The sequence below is a fragment of the Cebus imitator genome, unplaced genomic scaffold (assembly GCF_001604975.1).
Source record: "Cebus imitator isolate Cc_AM_T3 unplaced genomic scaffold, Cebus_imitator-1.0 Scaffold487, whole genome shotgun sequence".
Lineage (NCBI taxonomy): Eukaryota > Metazoa > Chordata > Mammalia > Primates > Cebidae > Cebus > Cebus imitator.
The window spans coordinates 570,193-586,996 of NW_016107802.1; the positions used below are offsets into that span (position 1 = coordinate 570,193).

At 40.5% G+C, this 16,804-nt stretch overlaps 2 protein-coding genes across 4 annotated transcripts in view; one reads left to right on the top strand and one right to left on the bottom strand.

Moving 5' to 3' along the window:
• Positions 1-11,236, top strand: part of TASOR2 (transcription activation suppressor family member 2) — a 46,342-nt gene extending 35,106 nt beyond the window's left edge. Inside the window, exons 12-17 of one of the 3 annotated variants that reach the window (XM_017513167.2) lie at positions 4,259-4,384; positions 5,148-5,301; positions 6,517-6,622; positions 8,872-9,053; positions 10,055-10,169; positions 10,528-11,236. In XM_017513167.2, the coding sequence (XP_017368656.1) occupies positions 4,259-4,384; positions 5,148-5,301; positions 6,517-6,622; positions 8,872-9,053; positions 10,055-10,169; positions 10,528-10,531 (687 nt within the window). In that variant the 3' untranslated portion in view covers positions 10,532-11,236. Of the gene's footprint in view, positions 1-4,258; positions 4,385-5,147; positions 5,302-6,516; positions 6,623-7,110; positions 7,295-8,871; positions 9,054-10,054; positions 10,174-10,527 lie in introns of those variants that run through there. The other 2 variants (XR_005197515.1, XM_037732993.1) reach the window with 2 other exon arrangements.
• A 1,410-nt stretch (positions 11,237-12,646) lies between these two features.
• GDI2 (GDP dissociation inhibitor 2) overlaps positions 12,647-16,804 on the bottom strand; it is a 46,410-nt gene continuing 42,252 nt past the window's right edge. The window contains exons 7-10 of the mRNA XM_037732992.1: positions 15,636-15,807; positions 13,940-14,084; positions 13,693-13,747; positions 12,647-13,605 (exon numbers count right to left, since the gene is read on the bottom strand). Of these exons, the coding sequence (XP_037588920.1) occupies positions 13,459-13,605; positions 13,693-13,747; positions 13,940-14,084; positions 15,636-15,807 (519 nt within the window). The 3' untranslated portion in view covers positions 12,647-13,458. The remainder of the gene's footprint in view (positions 13,606-13,692; positions 13,748-13,939; positions 14,085-15,635; positions 15,808-16,804) is intronic.

Consider the following 16,804-nt stretch of genomic DNA (forward strand, 5'->3'; position numbering starts at 1 on the left):
ATGTTGGCCAGGATGGTCTCGATCTCTTGACCTCGTGATCCACCCGCCTCGGCCTCCCAAAGTGCTGGGATTACAGGCTTGAGCCACCGCGCCCGGCCAGGAGTACTTTTTTTTTTTTTGAGAACAAGTCTTACTCCGTCACCCAGGCTGGAGTGCAGTGGTGCAGTCTTGGCTCACTGCAACCTCTGCCTTCTGGTTTCAAGCAATTCTCCTGCCGCAGCCTCCCGAATTGCTGGGATTACAAGCACACGCCACCACACCTGGTTAACTTTTGTATTTTTAGTAGAGATGGGGTTTCACCATGTTGGCCAGGCTGCTCTCAAACTCCATAGCGGGAGTACTTCCTAGATAATCTTGCTTGGAGTACTTCTAGATATCATGCTTGTTTTTATAGTGAATGTATTGTTTCATAATATTTTATCACATGGTCACTATTTACAACAGAAAATAACAAATGTACAAAGGTAAAAACTACTTGTCAACTGAAAAAGTGGACACATTCCAAAATAAACTTGAGTAATGTACTGTCAAGAATAAAATGCTTTTATTTTATATTTAAATTTAATTTAATAGAGGTGGAGTCTCACTATGTTGTCTAGGGTGGTCTTGAATTCCTGGCCTCAAGCAATCCTCCCACCTTGGCATCCCAAAGTGTAGGGATTACAGGCATGAACCACCATGCCTGGCCCAAAATGTTTTTAAAAGCTTAGAAACATATTCTGGATAATCCTTTTGTCGTGGAGAATCTTGAAGCATTAATTAGTAATGGGATGTTAGGCCCACTAGGACAGATCTGTATACCCTTCTGAGTGTGTGACAGAATAGCCCAGACCACCACAGGATTTGATGGAAATACAGTCATTCAAATAATTTATTAGTCAAATAAATGAAGGCTAGAGATTTATGCTTAGATATTTCAGCAAGCTCTTTGTTAAATCTCATAAGATTTTTTTTGAAAATCAACCCTATATTTTGAATGATAAATTGAAATAGTCAAAATTTGTGTTGTTTAAAGATCCAAGGGAGCTGGGCATGGTGGCTTATGCCTGTAATCCCAGCACTTTGGGAGGCCGGGGCAGGCAGATCGCTTGAGGTCAGGAGTTTGAGACCAGCCTGGCCAACATGATTGAAACCCCATCTCTACTAAAAATAACAAAAGCCAGACGTGGTGGCAGGTGCCTGGAATCCCAGCTACTCGAGAGACTGAGGGAGGTGAAGTGCTTAAACCCAGGAGGTGGAGATTGGTTGCAGTGAGCTGAGATCACACTACTGCACTCCAGCCTGAGTGACAGAGCAAGACAACGCCTCAAAAAAAAGATCCAAGGGAAACAGATCAAAGTAACATTTCACTTTTATGAAGGAAATAAGTGATAGTCAAACAGTCTTCTGGTCATAAAAGAAATCCAGAATCCTTCAGCCAGATAGATATTCAATGTCAAGGCCGGGTGCAGTGGCTCATGCCTAGAATCCTAGCACTTTGGGAGGCTGAGGTAAGAGGACTGCTTGGGGCCAGCCTGGGCAAAATAGACCTCCATTTCTACAAAAAAAAAAAGCCAGGCATGGTAGTGTACACTTGTAGTCCTTTTTTTTTAAATTGCATTTTAGGTTTTGGGATACTTGTGAAGAACATGCAAGATTGTTGCATCAGTACGCACATGGCAGCGTGATTTGCTGCCTTCCTCCCCTTCACCTATATCTGGCATTTCTTCCCATGCTATCTCTCCCCAGCTCCCCACCCCCCGCTGTCCCTCCCCTGTTTCCCCCCAACAGAACCCAGTGTGTGATGCTCCCATCCCTGTGTCCATGTGTTCTCATTGTTCAATACCCGCCTATGAGTGAGAACATTCGGTGTTTTATTTTCTGTTCTTGTGCCACATTTTCCCTGTCCAGTCTATCATCGATGGGCATTTGGGTTGGTTCTAGGTCTTTGCTGTTGTAAACTGTGCTGCAATGAACATTCGTATGCATGTGTCCTTATAGTAGAATGATTTATAAACCTTTGGATATATACCCAGTAATGGGATTGCTGGGTCAAATGGTATTTCTATTTCTAGGTCCTTGACGAATCTCCACACTGTCTTCCACAGTGGTTGAACTAATTTACACTCCCACCAACAGTGTAAAAGTGTTCCTGTTTCTCCACATCCTCTCCAGCATCTGTTGTCTCCACATTTTTTAATGATCACCATTCTAACTGGTGTGAGATGGTATTTTCAATGTAGTTTTGATTTGCATTTCTCTAATAACCAGTGATGATGAGCATTTTTTCATATGTTTGTTCGCCTCATGTATGTCTTCTTTTGTAAAGTGTCTGTTCATATCCTTCACCCACTTTCGAATGGGCTTGTTTTTTTCTTGTAAATCTGTTTTAGTTCTTTGTAAATTCTGGATATCAGCCCTTTGTCAGATGGGTACACCGCAAAAATTTTTTCCCATTCTGTTGGTTGCCAATTCACTCTAATGACTGTTTCTTTTGCTGTGCAGAAGCTGTGGAGTTTGATTAGGTCCCATTTGTCTATTTTGGCTTTTGTTGCCAATGCTTTTGGTGTTTTGGTCATGAAGTCCTTGCCTACGCCTATGTCCTGAATGGTTTTGCCTAGATTTTCTTCAAGGGTTTTTATGGTTTAGGTCTTATGTTTAAGTCTTTAATCCATCTGGAGTTAATTTTAGTGTAAGGTGTCAGGAAGGGGTCCAGTTTCTGCTTTGTGCACATGGCTAGCCAGTTTTTCCAACACCATTTATTAAACAGGGAATACTTTCCCATTGCTTGTTTGTTAGGTTTGTCAAAGATCAGATGGTTGTAGATGTGTTGTGTTGCCTCCGAGGCCTCTGTTCTGTTCCATTGGTCTATATCTCTGTTTTGGTACCAGTACCATGCTGTTTCGATTACTGTAGCCTTGTAGTATAGTTTGAAGTCCAGTAGTGTGATGCCTCCTGCTTTGTTCTTTTTGCTTAGAATTGACTTGGCTATGCGGGCTTTCTTTTGGTTCCATACGAAGTTTAAGGTGGTTTTTTTCCAGTTCTGTGAAGAAGGTCATTGGTAGCTTGATGGCAATAGCGTTGAATCTGTAAATTACTTTGGGCAGTATGGCCATTTTCACAATATTGATTCTTCCTAACCATGAACATGGAATGTTTCTCCATCTGTTTGTGTCCTCTCTTATTTCGTTGAGCAGTGGCTTGTAGTTCTCCTTGAAGAGGTCCTTTACGTTCCGTTAGTTGTATTCCTAGGTATTTTTTTCTCGTTGTAGCAACTGTGAATGGCAGTTCGTTCTTGATGTGGCTCTCTTTAAGTCTGTTATTAGTGTGTAGGAATGCTTGTGATTTTTGCACATTGATTTTGTATCCTGAGACTTTGCTGAAGTTGCTTATCAGTTTCAGGAGATTTTGGGCTGAGACGATGGGGTCTTCTAGATATACAATCATGTCGTCTGCAAATAGAGACAATTTGACTTCCTCCTTTCCTGTTTGAATACCGTTTATTTCTTTTTCTTGCCTGATTGCTCTGGCTGCACTTAACAGTTCTAGCTACCTGGGAGACTGAGGTGGGAGGATTGCTTGAGCCCAGGTCAAAGCTGCAGTGACTTATATTTGTGTCACTGCACTCCAGCCTGGGTGACAGAGTGATACCATGCATGTCTCAAAAAAAAAGAAATATCAAAATCACAAGGGAGGGTAGGGTAACAGAATTTATTTAATTATACAAACTTACCCTCCCAGTCCAGATTATTAGGGAGCCATTCTGTATGTTTATTGTACTGGGCTGCACTGTAGTGGCACCATACAATCACATGCCGTTTAAACTGCATCACCTATCTTATTCTGAGATGTAGATCCAAGGGAATGTTGACTCTAAAATCACTCCCTATTAATGATAAATACATGGGTATTGTGGGTATTGTTTTTTTAAGCTCTAGAAATACTTTGACTAGAGGTAGCATTTTAAAAGTAAATACCTGGTATTCTCAAGGTAGCTCATCCCTTGAAGTAGATGAAACTCATTTATTTAGATTATTCTGACATTCTAAAATAAAATTAGCCTTTGATACTTTTATTTACTTTTGAAATAATCTTCTAAATCCAGTTGTTAATAAAACCTAAGTCATTTATATATAAAAGGTGCTTATTTAGTAATAAGACAAATTGTCATTTATGGTTGCCTTGTTAGGCTATAATGCTTTCATTATTTTAATAAACTATACAAGTAGTTCTATGGAAGTCTCCTTTATTTTAATAATGGCTATTTGAAATCTTTCAGAACCTTCTGAGGAAAGGAGGCCATACAGAGATTGAACCTCAGCACTTTTGTCAAGCTTTCCACAGAGAAAATGATACACTCATCGTCATCATCAGAAATGAAGATATATCATCACATTTGCACCAGGTATGTTGGAAATATCTTTCTTACAAATGTATTCCAGGCACGTAAGTTGTTCCATAATGATCAGACTCATCACTTTTTATGTAGAAGAGAAGCCTACAGACATACTACTATTGGGCCTTTAAGTGGGAAGATAGTATACTATAGAATACTGCAGTATTACCAAAGTATTTGTAGGGCAGATAGTTAAAAAATTTCATATTAACTGAGACTTAGGTGAAAAATTGCTAAATTTTTTCACGTAAGATAAATCGGCATCACTTGATGTCTAACAGTGAAATCTTGCCTTAAAAGACATTTTGAAAAATTTCTCAATCATCATATTTACCAGTGAGTTGAAAGTAATTGCTTGTCCAACTATGGACAAAGGCTGGGTGCATAAACCTGCCGTTGTCAGCAGGCAGTCATCGGTGCTGGCACCGTCAGGGAGCTGGAGACAAATGACAGTGAGGTGAGGTGAACTGACTTGTTACTTTTCAGTCCCCACGACCTCAGATGTGTACTCTTCCTTCTTGATATATTATTGCCCCCCTTTGGGACTTTGAGACCTTCTTTTTTATGAACTAATTTTGATGAATTTGCAGCCGATGGTGATAAGCTCACTTAATATGCCTCATGCAGGGGAGAATGACCAGTCAATAATCCAGGATAAAGTATTTTCAGCTGCTCCTGAACCTTCAGTCTCTTGGATAGAAAAGCAAGGGAGTGTCTAAGAAATTGTGCCCGGTGAGACTCTTTTCAAAGGGGTCCTTTTCATGTCATGCAGATTCCTTCTTTGCTGAAGCTGAAGCATCTGCCCAGTGTTGTCTTTGCTGGAGTAGACGGCCCTGGAGATGTTCTCGATCACACCTACCAAGAGCTGTTTCGTGCAGGAGGCTTTCTGGTATCAGATGACAAGATATTAGAAGCCTTAACATTAGGTTGGTCTTTATTTTCTTTTCTTGTTTCTTTGAAGTCTAGTCAAATCAACTTCTCACCTAGTGACCTAAATTACTGTTTCATCCAAAAGAAATGAGCAACTCTAAAGAATATCAGTTGCCCCCTACTGAGTGCATAATTTCTGCTGTCTGCTGTGCTGTTTTCATATAGTAATTCTCTTACAGCGGTGCTTTACCCTATTTTAACTGATAATCGTTGACTACCACACTTGCTTCTACGTTCCCTCCCTCTCAGTATGCGGCTAAGCTCCTAATCATAAAAATTCAGAATTTTATTATATTTAGTCCCTTTACTTGCCAAGTCAGATCAGTTCCATATTAAATTTTGTGCTTAAAATCAATCTCCATTTCTGATGTCATCACCCACATCATCTTGATATCACAAAAATCTAAAAAATGACTACTAAGTCATCTTATTTAATCATCTGCTTGAAAACTGGTAATTGAGTTCTCTCAGGGCACTTTTATGTGTAAAGCCTACCTCAGCTCTGATCACATTGGAAGTGATACCACTTCTAGATCAAAACAGCATGTACCTTAACCAGAGGGACTTCTATACAAACTGGGATTTTAAATATTTGTAGGCTCACACCTGTAATCCCAACACTTTGGGAGGCTGAGGCAGGAGGATCCCTTGAGCTCAGGAGTTCAAGATCAGCCTGGGCAACATAGGCTTCGTTTCTACAAAAAATAGAAATGCTAGTCAGATGTGGTGGTCTATATCTGTAGTCCCAGCTAAGGATGGAGGGTTACTTGAGCCCAGGGGGTCGAGGCTGTAGTGAGCTGAGATTGTGCCACTCCAGCCTGGGTGACAGACCTGAAACAATGTCTCCCAAAAAAAATGTAGCTTCTGTATTTAGAACTTTGGCCTCCCATTTCTCTACTGCAACTGGGCCTCCTGCTTCTCTTGTGTCACACAATTTGTACACAGAATTCCAGTTACTGGTGACCACTCCACTGTGTTCATGTCTACCCAGTTTTCTCCCACCATAGTGTGAGCAGGTGAGACTAGGTTGAGGGGCTTGTTGAGAGCGGGATGCTGCCCAGCCACAGAAGTGACAGTTGTGGTGTGCACTCAACCACGGGTCTTTGTCTATTTTTTTCTTGTTTTACAAATGACCACTGGGCTTTGCATGAACCAAAAATACCCTACCTAAAATTGTCATCTTCTCTTGCTAAGTTGATTCTGTTTTGTAGTTCAACTGAAGGAAATCATCAAAATCCTGGAAAAACTAAATGGAAGTGGAAGATGGAAGTGGCTGCTTCACTATAGGGAAAGTAAAAAGCTAAAAGAAGATGAAAGGTAAGGACTTGCTCTGTGTATGGTTCTTCCTGCCCTGCTAGGGGAAAGAGAGAAACCACATGTTCCATGGCTCTCGCGTAGTGCTGCAATGGAAATTGCCTTCATCAGTAAAGGGTGTCAGGGTTGCTGGCTCTGTATTCAGTGAAGGAAGCTATGTGCTGTGACCATAACCAACAGCATGAGGCATGTACTTCTCTACACTAACAAAAGTAAGGGAGTCAAACTTAGGAGTCACGAAACGTCCATATTGTTCTATTTAAGCCCTACTACTACAAGCTGAAAAAATATTTATAAGTTACCACTATTTTAAGGAGAATGGAAAAATTAAGACCATAATCTGTCCTTAATTCAATTGTACCCTAAAAGAGGAGGCTTATAAATAGCCAAATTTCCCTAAATCTAAAGCTTTAATTTGTAAAAGAAAAAAAAATGTTTGATTTCTTGGCTGAAGAGAGCTGGGGTTGAGAGGTTCCTCCACATTCTCACAGGCAGGACCAATTGGAAAAACAGACCTGACAAGCCCTTGTGAAATGAGGATTTCAAGCACTGATAGGTGCTTTACATCTGTTACCTCACTCAGACTTCAGCCCTAGGAGGTGGATAGCACGTCCTCACTTTCATGATGCAGAATTGAAGCACAGAGTGGGTAACAGACATGACCAAGTCAAACAAGTAGTAAGTTTTCAAGGTGGGTTTCAGTCCCAGAATGAGAGAACCACTGCTAGCTGCGTATGACCTTTAAGGAAAGAAGCTCCTATGCACAGAATTTCGGAAAGGTTTTCTCTTGGAAGTAGAACTAACAAAAGAGAGAAAGAGCACAGGTTTCCTAGGCAGGAAAGGAGGGTGCAAAGGCTTCAGCAGGTCAAGGGTATGACCAGTTCACAGAGGACTTCAATAACTAGCACTGTAGGGGAAAATGTCAACTTCTGTAGTAAGTAGAGAAGCACATTTAAGGCTCTGATGTACCACAGCACACCTATAAAATTAATAAGCATAAATTAATCTAGCACCTCCAGGGCTTTGGGTGAAGGCATATGTCACTTAAGGATGGGGATACAGCTTGAGAAATGTCATCAGGCAATTTTGTCTATGTGCAGACAGAGCGTACTTAACACAAACTTACATGGTAGAACCTACTCCTAGGCTGCAAACCTGTACGTCCAAATACTGTAGGCAGATTTAATGCAATGGTAAGTATTTGTATGTCTAAACACAGAAAAGGTACAGTAACAACACAGTATTATAATTTTATGAGACCACCATCTCATATGTGGCCCGTCACTGAAACATCATGACGTAGTGCGTGACCGTACTCACTGCTGTTGGCACTGTAATATGCTCTTGAAATTATACCACTCTGGCATTATCATTATGTATTAATGAAAACTCTCATATCCTTTGACCTTTTGTGGAATTTACCCAGAATTCTAGGTGGTCATCAGTAATAGAAAAAACCACCTCACTTCCATCTTTAGGAGGGAGATATGTGGACTACAGTTAAATATTGTAAAAAGTTTATACAGGCTGGGCGCGGTGGCTCAAGCCTGTAATCCCAGCACTTTGGGAGGCCGAGGCGGGTGGATCACAAGGTCAAGAGATCAAGACCATCCTGGTCAACATGGTGAAACCCTGTCTCTACTAAAAATACAAAAATTATCTGGGCATGGTAGCACGTGGCTGTAGTCCCAGCTACTTGGGCAGCTGAGGCAGAAGAATCATTTAAGCCCCAGAGACGGAGGTTGCAGCAAGCCAAGATCATGCCACTGACTCCAGCCTGGGCAACAGAACAAGATTCCATCTTTAAAAGAGGAAAAAAAAAAAAAAACAAAAGGAAAAGACCAACGAGAAAGGCAGAGGAGATCAAGTTTGAATGGTTAAACCGAAGGCAAGAAAAAGTCTTAAGAATCAAACAACTGCCGGGCGCGGTGGCTCAGGCCTGTAATCCCAGCACTTTGGGAGGCCGAGGCGGGTGGATCACAAGGTCAAGAGATCGAGACCATCCTGGTCAACATGGTGAAACCCCGTCTCTACTAAAAAATTAGCTGGGCATGGTGGCGCGTGCCTGTAATCCCAGCTACTCAGGAGGCTGAGGCAGGAGAATTGCCTGAACCCAGGAGGCGGAGGCTGCGGTAAGCCGAGATCACGCCATTGCACTCCAGCCTGGGTAATGAGAGCGAAACTCCGTCTCAAAAAAAAAAAGAATAAAACAACTGAAAATTAACATTTTAACATTCCTGTATATCTTTCAGAGTGGATTCCACTGCACATAAAAAGAACATAATATTGAAGTCATTTCAGAGTGCAAATATCATTGAATTGCTTCATTATCACCACTGTGACTCTCGATCATCAACAAAAGCGGAAGTTCTGAAATGTTTGCTAAACCTGCAAATTCAGCATATCAATGCCAGGTTTGCCGTCTTCCTAACAGGTAATTCACAGGCTCATTTTACTCAGCTAATGCCAAAATTGGTCAGCTCTAGGGATGTCCATTTAGATACCTGATAGTATTCATCAGATATCTAAGTGGCTTGGCTTCCCATGGATACCAGTCACTCAACTCTGATGCTGAAGCCCTTATATAAAATGTAGTATTTTGCAGATAACTACACAGTCCTCCTATATACGTAAATCAGCTCTAGATTACTTATAATAGTCAATACAGTATAGTTGTACCATATTGGTTTTTTTTTAAGTTAATAGCAATGGCTCATGCCTGTAATCCCAGCCCTTTGGGAGGCCAAGGTGGACAGATCACTTGATGTCAGCATGATGAAACCCCATCTCTACTAAAATACAAAAATTAGCCAGGCATGGTGGTTCATGCCTGTAGTCCCAGCTACTTGGGAGACTGAGGCAAGAGAATGGCTCGAACCCCAGAGGCAGAGGTTGCTTTTAAAAAATTTATGCGGCAGCCAGGCATGGTGGCTCATGTCTGTAATACTAGCACTTTGGGAGACTGAGGCAGGTGGATCACTGATCCGAGGAATTCAAGGCTAGCCTGGGCAACTTAGCAAGCCCCCATCTCTACAAAAAATTTAAAAATTAGCAAGTGTGGTGACGTGTGCCTATAGTCCCAGCTACTCGGGGTTAAGGCAAAAGGATTGCTTGAGGCTGAGCCGTTATGGCATCACTGCACTCTAGCCTGGGTGACAGAACAACCCTGTTTCAAAAAATTAAAAATTTACATAAAGAACCACAGTCATTTTTCAGGGATTTTTTTTTTTTTTTCAGTACTTTCCCTACCACCCCCGATGGAGGCTCTATTCACAAAGTTTCAAATTTTTTCTTAGCTTGGAATCCAACACCTTTTCTCCCCCTACCCCCCACACTAGGGAATTCCACAGATCCTTTTTTTTAAAAAAAGCTATGTACAAGTACATTAATTATATTAACCAATTTTTTTTCGTTTTTTTTTTTTTTTTTTAACAGACAAGCCTACTATCCCCAGAGAAATCTTTGAAAATAGTGGAATCCTTGTTACAGATGTAAATAACTTTATAGAAAATATACAAAAAGTAGCAGCTCCATTTAGGAGTAGTTATTGGTAAGAACACTTTTTATGTAACTTTCACACTGAGTTGGAGTTGTTGATGGCACATACTGACATTTGTGTCTAAGGGAAACAGTTGGGAAACTTTATATTTCACGCTATGAAGTATTTAGTGGTGGAATTGCTGTTTGGCATGAATAGGAATTCCTGAGTTATCACAAAGTAACCAACCTACTTAAAATCATCCATTTTATCTAAATGATGCGCATTTTCACTTACTGTTAAGTTGGATTGCCATAACATAACCGTAGAATACATAGGAGTTTCCCCCACTAGAGAGAGCATCTGGCTTATAAAATATTTCTTGGTCATATTATTTTAAGAAGTTCTTACCAATTTTGTGTGTCTTCAGGTGACTCAACTGCAGCCTACCTGGATATGGATGATGCCAACAAAAAATTACCATTTTCCTTTTCCTTTGGAAAACTTGTGAAGACACATGTGAACAGTCTTATATTTGAAAAATCAGTGTTCTACAACTTGGAAAGTTTTCCTTTCATTTTTTTATAATTTGCTGAAATATGTCACAGTGGCACTGTCATTGTCTGTTAGCTTTGGGTTGCAGTGCTAGAAATTCTTTTAAATTATTTTCATTTTAAACAAGATGCCTTCTAAGCTATTGAGCTTAATATTAAAAATACAAATTTTACAACATTTACTTAGTTGGAGCAAAAATAAGTCTATTTTAACAAATAGTTTTGTTTTTGCATGCTAATGTCAGAAAGGCATATGACGCACATTATGGTCTTAACACCCTTATAAAAACTATCTTAAATGGTTTTATTTGCTATTATACAAACAACACTACATAAACTTAAGACATTTTTTCCTAAATGGTACAAATTTATAAACTATCAATTTTCACTTACGGTTTTTGTAAATACTACACTACAAAAATCAGCTTTGAGAAAGAATCATTTATTTATGATATTGAAATTTCTACAGTAAAAACTCAAAACCAAGCAAAAAAAAACATTTGTAAAATACATGTTATGTATTTGGAGCAAAGGGTTTTGTAACTAATTTGTTTCATTTTTTAAATAAAGACAACTAAAAATCTCTTTCAGCAATGATTTTTTAACAAATTGAGCTCATCTGGAGAGGAAACCACTACTTCTGTCTTTTGGGCATGGCCTGTTCTGGTTCTGGTGTTTTCCCTCCCAAGGTGAAGTACACTGAGCAAGTTAATTGGCAATTTCACGTGGCCTTTACAGAGAAACTTCTTTCAGATGTCATTAAGTTGGTTTTTATTATTCCTACCTAAATAAAAGAGCTTTATTGGAGTTTTAATTGTTAATAGAACCCTAATTTTATTTTTTCCCCAAGGACAAGAATCTAGTAAGGGTACTTTTAACTATCCAGTACAGTGAATTAAGACAAGTAAGCGGTTACACTTTCCAACACCTACCTTCCTGAATACTCACCTTTCAAATTGGGCCTAATAATGCCCACCTCCCCTTGCTGAAAAGCCTTCCAGCACCCACAAGGCTCTTTCTGTTACCACGCTGCCTTTTCTGTAACTGTACTAACACTCAACCAAACCGTATCATGTGTTCCCCCAAACTGAGTTCTCCCAGTAACTATCTTTGGCTCCACTGGCCTGGCACACACAGGGTATTCAGTAAACACGTTAAATGAATAAGATTTTTTTTTCTTTTATTACTAACCCAGCTTGGGCCTTTGCCTGCGTGGAAAGACAAGAGAAAGGCTTGCTGGAACGTTAGATAATTTGATCATACAGATAAAGCAGTGGACACTGCTTTATCTCAACCATGGACACTCAATGACATCTGGAGACATTTTCAGTTGTCATTCCAGGATGGTCCTGTTGGCATCTAGCGTGTGGAGGCCAGGGATGCTGCGACAATCAACCCTACCCTACAATGCACAGACTGGCCCCTACAACAGAATGATCCACCCCGAAACAGCTGTGGGAAGTTGAGAAGCTATAAGATAATCACTGTGGCAATCTGAGTAACCATCTAAATCACCACCCTAGTTCCTCCAACACATCATCTACCTTAGTCTGTCTCCACGTAAGTCAGTCTTTATCTGTGGTAAATAACAACATCTGTGGTGAGGCTCATCACTGTCCAGGGAAAAGGCCGTATATGTAAACACTTTATCATTTCAATTATAGGAAAACTATTAAAGTACCTATTCTACCTGACAATTCACTTACTCCCTTACAACTGCTGCTATAAGCAAAATCAAACACTGTAACCTGTATTTTTGTGCAGAAAAATGTTTTTCCTAAACTGAGATTATCAGTCTAGTAATTGCACTGTGTCAAGAATAAAACTTGAGGTCTACTCACAGGGACACCAGACGACAGGACCGGCTGTAATCCATCCAGATCAGGAGACGCCCACGCTCTCCGCTGCTCAACACCTGACTGACATTGACTCCAGTGCTACTGAAGGAAGCATGGCAGCTGTGACCCTGGCAATCAGGACACATACAGTGCAGTAGTTTCCAGAATTTGGCTTTATTTTGCAGTACAGAAATCATTTGGAGCCATTTTGAGGCAGAAGTAGAGGCTCTGTCAATACTGCATTGCAGCTTGGTCCACTGAAGAAGCCACGCCTGAGACAAAAGATGCTCTCTACACTTTACCCGCTTTATGTTCGCTTCCTCTCCCCTTTTCCCTCATCAACTTTATTAGATTAAAACACCACATACGGGCTTTCTCCACATGACTCCCTGTGTCTGGAGTTTGGTTAGAATGTTATGCCCACATAAACCAAATTTGTGGCTATGCTATTTGGACCCTGCCATAACACTTGACATAATACAAAATATAAAGTCATAGGGAAAACTGGATGCCGTCCCAAACCATGGAATATTCAATTTAGAATCTCCTGAATGTCAAGAGGACAGATGGCACACAACCTGTATGGATCCAGCTCTTGAGCAGAAGCACATAACTGTAAAGGCTACACTGATTAAAGATACAAATACTGCCTCAGTATCAGTACCCCAATGTTTACAAACTGCTGTATTGGTATCCCAATGTTTAAAACTGATCCTCCACTAGGAAAAAAAAAGCCAGTTTGCTTAAAGTGAACAGAATATGAGAACTGCCAATTCTGAATAGCCACTCCATGAAAACAAGTTAATACATAATATTAGAAAGATGAAGGGAGGAATATTTACTGGCACAGCGCTCTTCATTCTCTCCATTTTGATTACAAAAGCAGGCCTTACAATACTGATTTCACATCATATGCATTATTTGCCACATTGTAAATTTGTCCTAATTAGATAATAACATGTACTGCTGTTAGTCTTCCCCATAGATGTCGTTTTTCTTGCGCTTCATTTCCTCAAAGTCAAACTCTGATCCTGTCATCCTCTTATAGATGTTTTTAATGTCATCACATGTTGTCTCGAAATGAGTGGTAGCATCGTATGTGCGGGAAATAAAGATCTGAAAACAAAAATTACAAAGACTTAAGACTATGGAGGGATACCTTCCAGTGAACCTGCCCGTACCCTCCCACACCTCCATACTCACCTGGCTTTCTGTTCCCAAGTCTTTCGGTACCAGGAGGTCACTGATGCTAATAAATCTGGAAGGAGAGAGAATCGAGTCAGGTGAGCTGGTTCCCCACCTAACCCTGGCTCTGCCTGAAATTCTGAGGTACAGATGACCCACAGAGCAGCCAACAGCTACCTGCCTTGCCCTCACATTCCTCCCACCATGGAACCACAATCAAAGGCCTCAGTTTGCATCCTGGCAGATAGAAAAGAACACAACTCACTTCTGTTCAATTGGTTCCAAGAGCTCCAAAGCTGGTCTGATTTCCTTCTCAGGCTCCTTGGTTTCCACAGTGGTACTAACTATGGCGATGTACTTCCCTTGTGCCGCCACATTGTGCGCAGAGGAGATCATGCAGACATAGATATCTAGAAACAAACACCACCAACTCACTGCCTCAAGTGTGTCCATCTGGGACCCACCCAGCACACTCAGGTGTCAACCATATGTGGATGTGAATGACAATGACTTAATAGGCAAGATCTTCTACACTTAAAGTTCTGAATGATCAGAGTTGTAAAATACACAAATAGTTAACAATCTTTTAACTTACTAGAGATTAAGAATTTATGTGGTGGTGAGCTGCCAAACTTTGGAATGAGATCTCCTAACAGCTCTGTCATACCTAACTGAAAAAGCTGCCAAACCATATTAACTATTCTGGGATTTTCTTCCATTCTGGACCATTTGGAAAGGTTCTGAATGGCTAAGGAAGGATGTATTTAGTACTGATGTCGTCTTTTACTTACTAAAGTAATGTAAAATTGCAGAATCCACATAAACCACTTCTGAGTTGGCATTAGAATTCTCAATTAGACTTGGTCTGTATACTACTCAGCCAAGTAACTGTAGTGTCCAGTCTAGAAAATCATTTGTATAGGAGAGCATTTAAGGACAAAAAAATCTATTACGGGACCTCCTTTATTCTTTTTACACTTGCAAGGACCCAGGAAATGCTTGGGAACCTTTGGAAGATTAAGTCCAGTCCCTTTGTTCTAGAGATAATCTTTCGTGATTGGGGGGGGGGGGGGGGGGGGGGGGGGAGGGGCTTAGTGTGTGTGTGTGTGGTTTCTGAACAGTCTGACTCTGTCACCCAGGCTGGAGGCAGGCGCAATCACAACTTAAAATAATCTCAAGTTCCTGGGCTCAAATGATCCTCCCACCTCAGCCTCCCGAGTAGCTAGGACTACAGGCATGTTAAGCCATTCCTACCCTAATTTTATATATATATATATATATATTTGGTAGAGATGAGCTCTCCCTATGTTTCCCAGGCTGATATTGAAACCCTGGCCTCAAGCAGTCCTCCTGCCTTGGCCTCTCATGATTTCTTATGTGGGAAAAAAATAATAATATAGCTCTTACCTGTCTCATAAAACCAGATTAAGCTGAAGTTTAGATAAATAAAGATTTGGTTGGGGCTTCTAGTTGAAAGAAAAATGGAAACATCCAGGGGTTACAAACAACTGGCTAAGTAAATTAGGACTTGCAATTTTAGACCCGTGTCCTGAAAGGTGGACACTGCTGGAATCAAATGTAAGTACTAAGTTTACAAATAAGGACACAGAAGCAGCTATATCATTAGCTCAAGAATATACTGGGGTCAGTTAACTATTAAGCATAAACCTCTATAGGCACCTACTGTTGGTCAGAGCTGGGAGCCTCAGGTTTCACCTAGCCCAGTCTGTTCATTCTACAGGTGATGGACATAAGTCTAGGGCTGGCTCTGAGTCGAACCTGTCACTGTTAATACAATGCTGCAGAACCGGGAAGCGTTACAAGGATGACATTTTCCCCCTCATATGTAAACCAAAGTCTGTTCACTAACAGAGCACACACAATTAGGAATTTGGAATAAAACACAAAGCAAATAATAGCTTAAAAAATTCTACGAACATCTGCGGGTCTCCAAACCTCACCTGACTTTCGATTGACTTGGTTCTGCGGAATAATGATCTGGCAGGAGTTGGCATCATTGGTGTTCTTGATGGGGTGGCTGAGGATGCAAATGACTCTGATCACCTGGCCCACTTTTTCTACTCGATCTTTTACATAGCTGGGGTCACAGATGAGCTGCTTACAGCGAGCAATCTGTAACAAAGCATTTAAGAAGACACTGAGGCTGACACAGATATATGGAAACACATCCCACGTTCATGGTTTTGAAGATTTAGTATTGTTAAGATATCAAAAGCCATCCTATGGTTCATACTGGTTCCCAAGGGATTGCATTCTGGAACAACCAAAGAAATCTTAAAAGAACAGCAGTAAAGCTGGAGGACTCACTCACTAAAAAGCTACAGGGATCAATTCAGTGTACCGGCATAATGACAAACATGGACCAATGAAACAGAAAAAGCCCAGAAAGAAACCCTCGCTTCCACAATACAATGATTTTTGACAAAGTTGTGAAGACTATTCAATGACAGAAAAACAGTCATTTCAACAAATCGTTCTAGGGAAACTATCCACATGCAAAAGAATGAAGTTGGACCCCTACCTAACATCACCCACAAAAACTAACTCAAAATGGAAGAAAGACCTAAATGTAGTATCTAAAACTATAAAACTCTTACAACAGTGCAAAACTTTCATGACACTGGAGTTGGCGGTGATACCTTAGATCTAAAACCAAAGACACAGGCAACAAAAGAAAAACAAATTTCATGAAAACAGGATTTCATGAAAATTTAAAAATCTTGTACATAGGCATTAGGGCATGTGCCTGTAATCCCAGCTACTTGGGAGGCTGAGGCAGGAGAACTGCTTTAGTCCAAGAGTTTAAGTTCAGTTTAGGAACACAGCAAGACACCATCTCTTTAAAAAAAAATTGTGTACCAGAAGACACTAATCAAGAATTCAGGCAACTCATAGAATGAGAAAAAATATCTGCAAATTATATATCTCATAAGGGATATATCACAGTGTATCAAGAAATCCCAAAACAATAAAAAAACCCGGATTCAAAAATGATCAAAGGGCCAGGTGCAGTGGCTCACGCCAGTAATCCCAGCACTTTGATAGGCCAAGGTGAGCAGATCACCTAGGTCAGAAGTTCGAGACCAGCCTGACCAACATGGAGAAACCC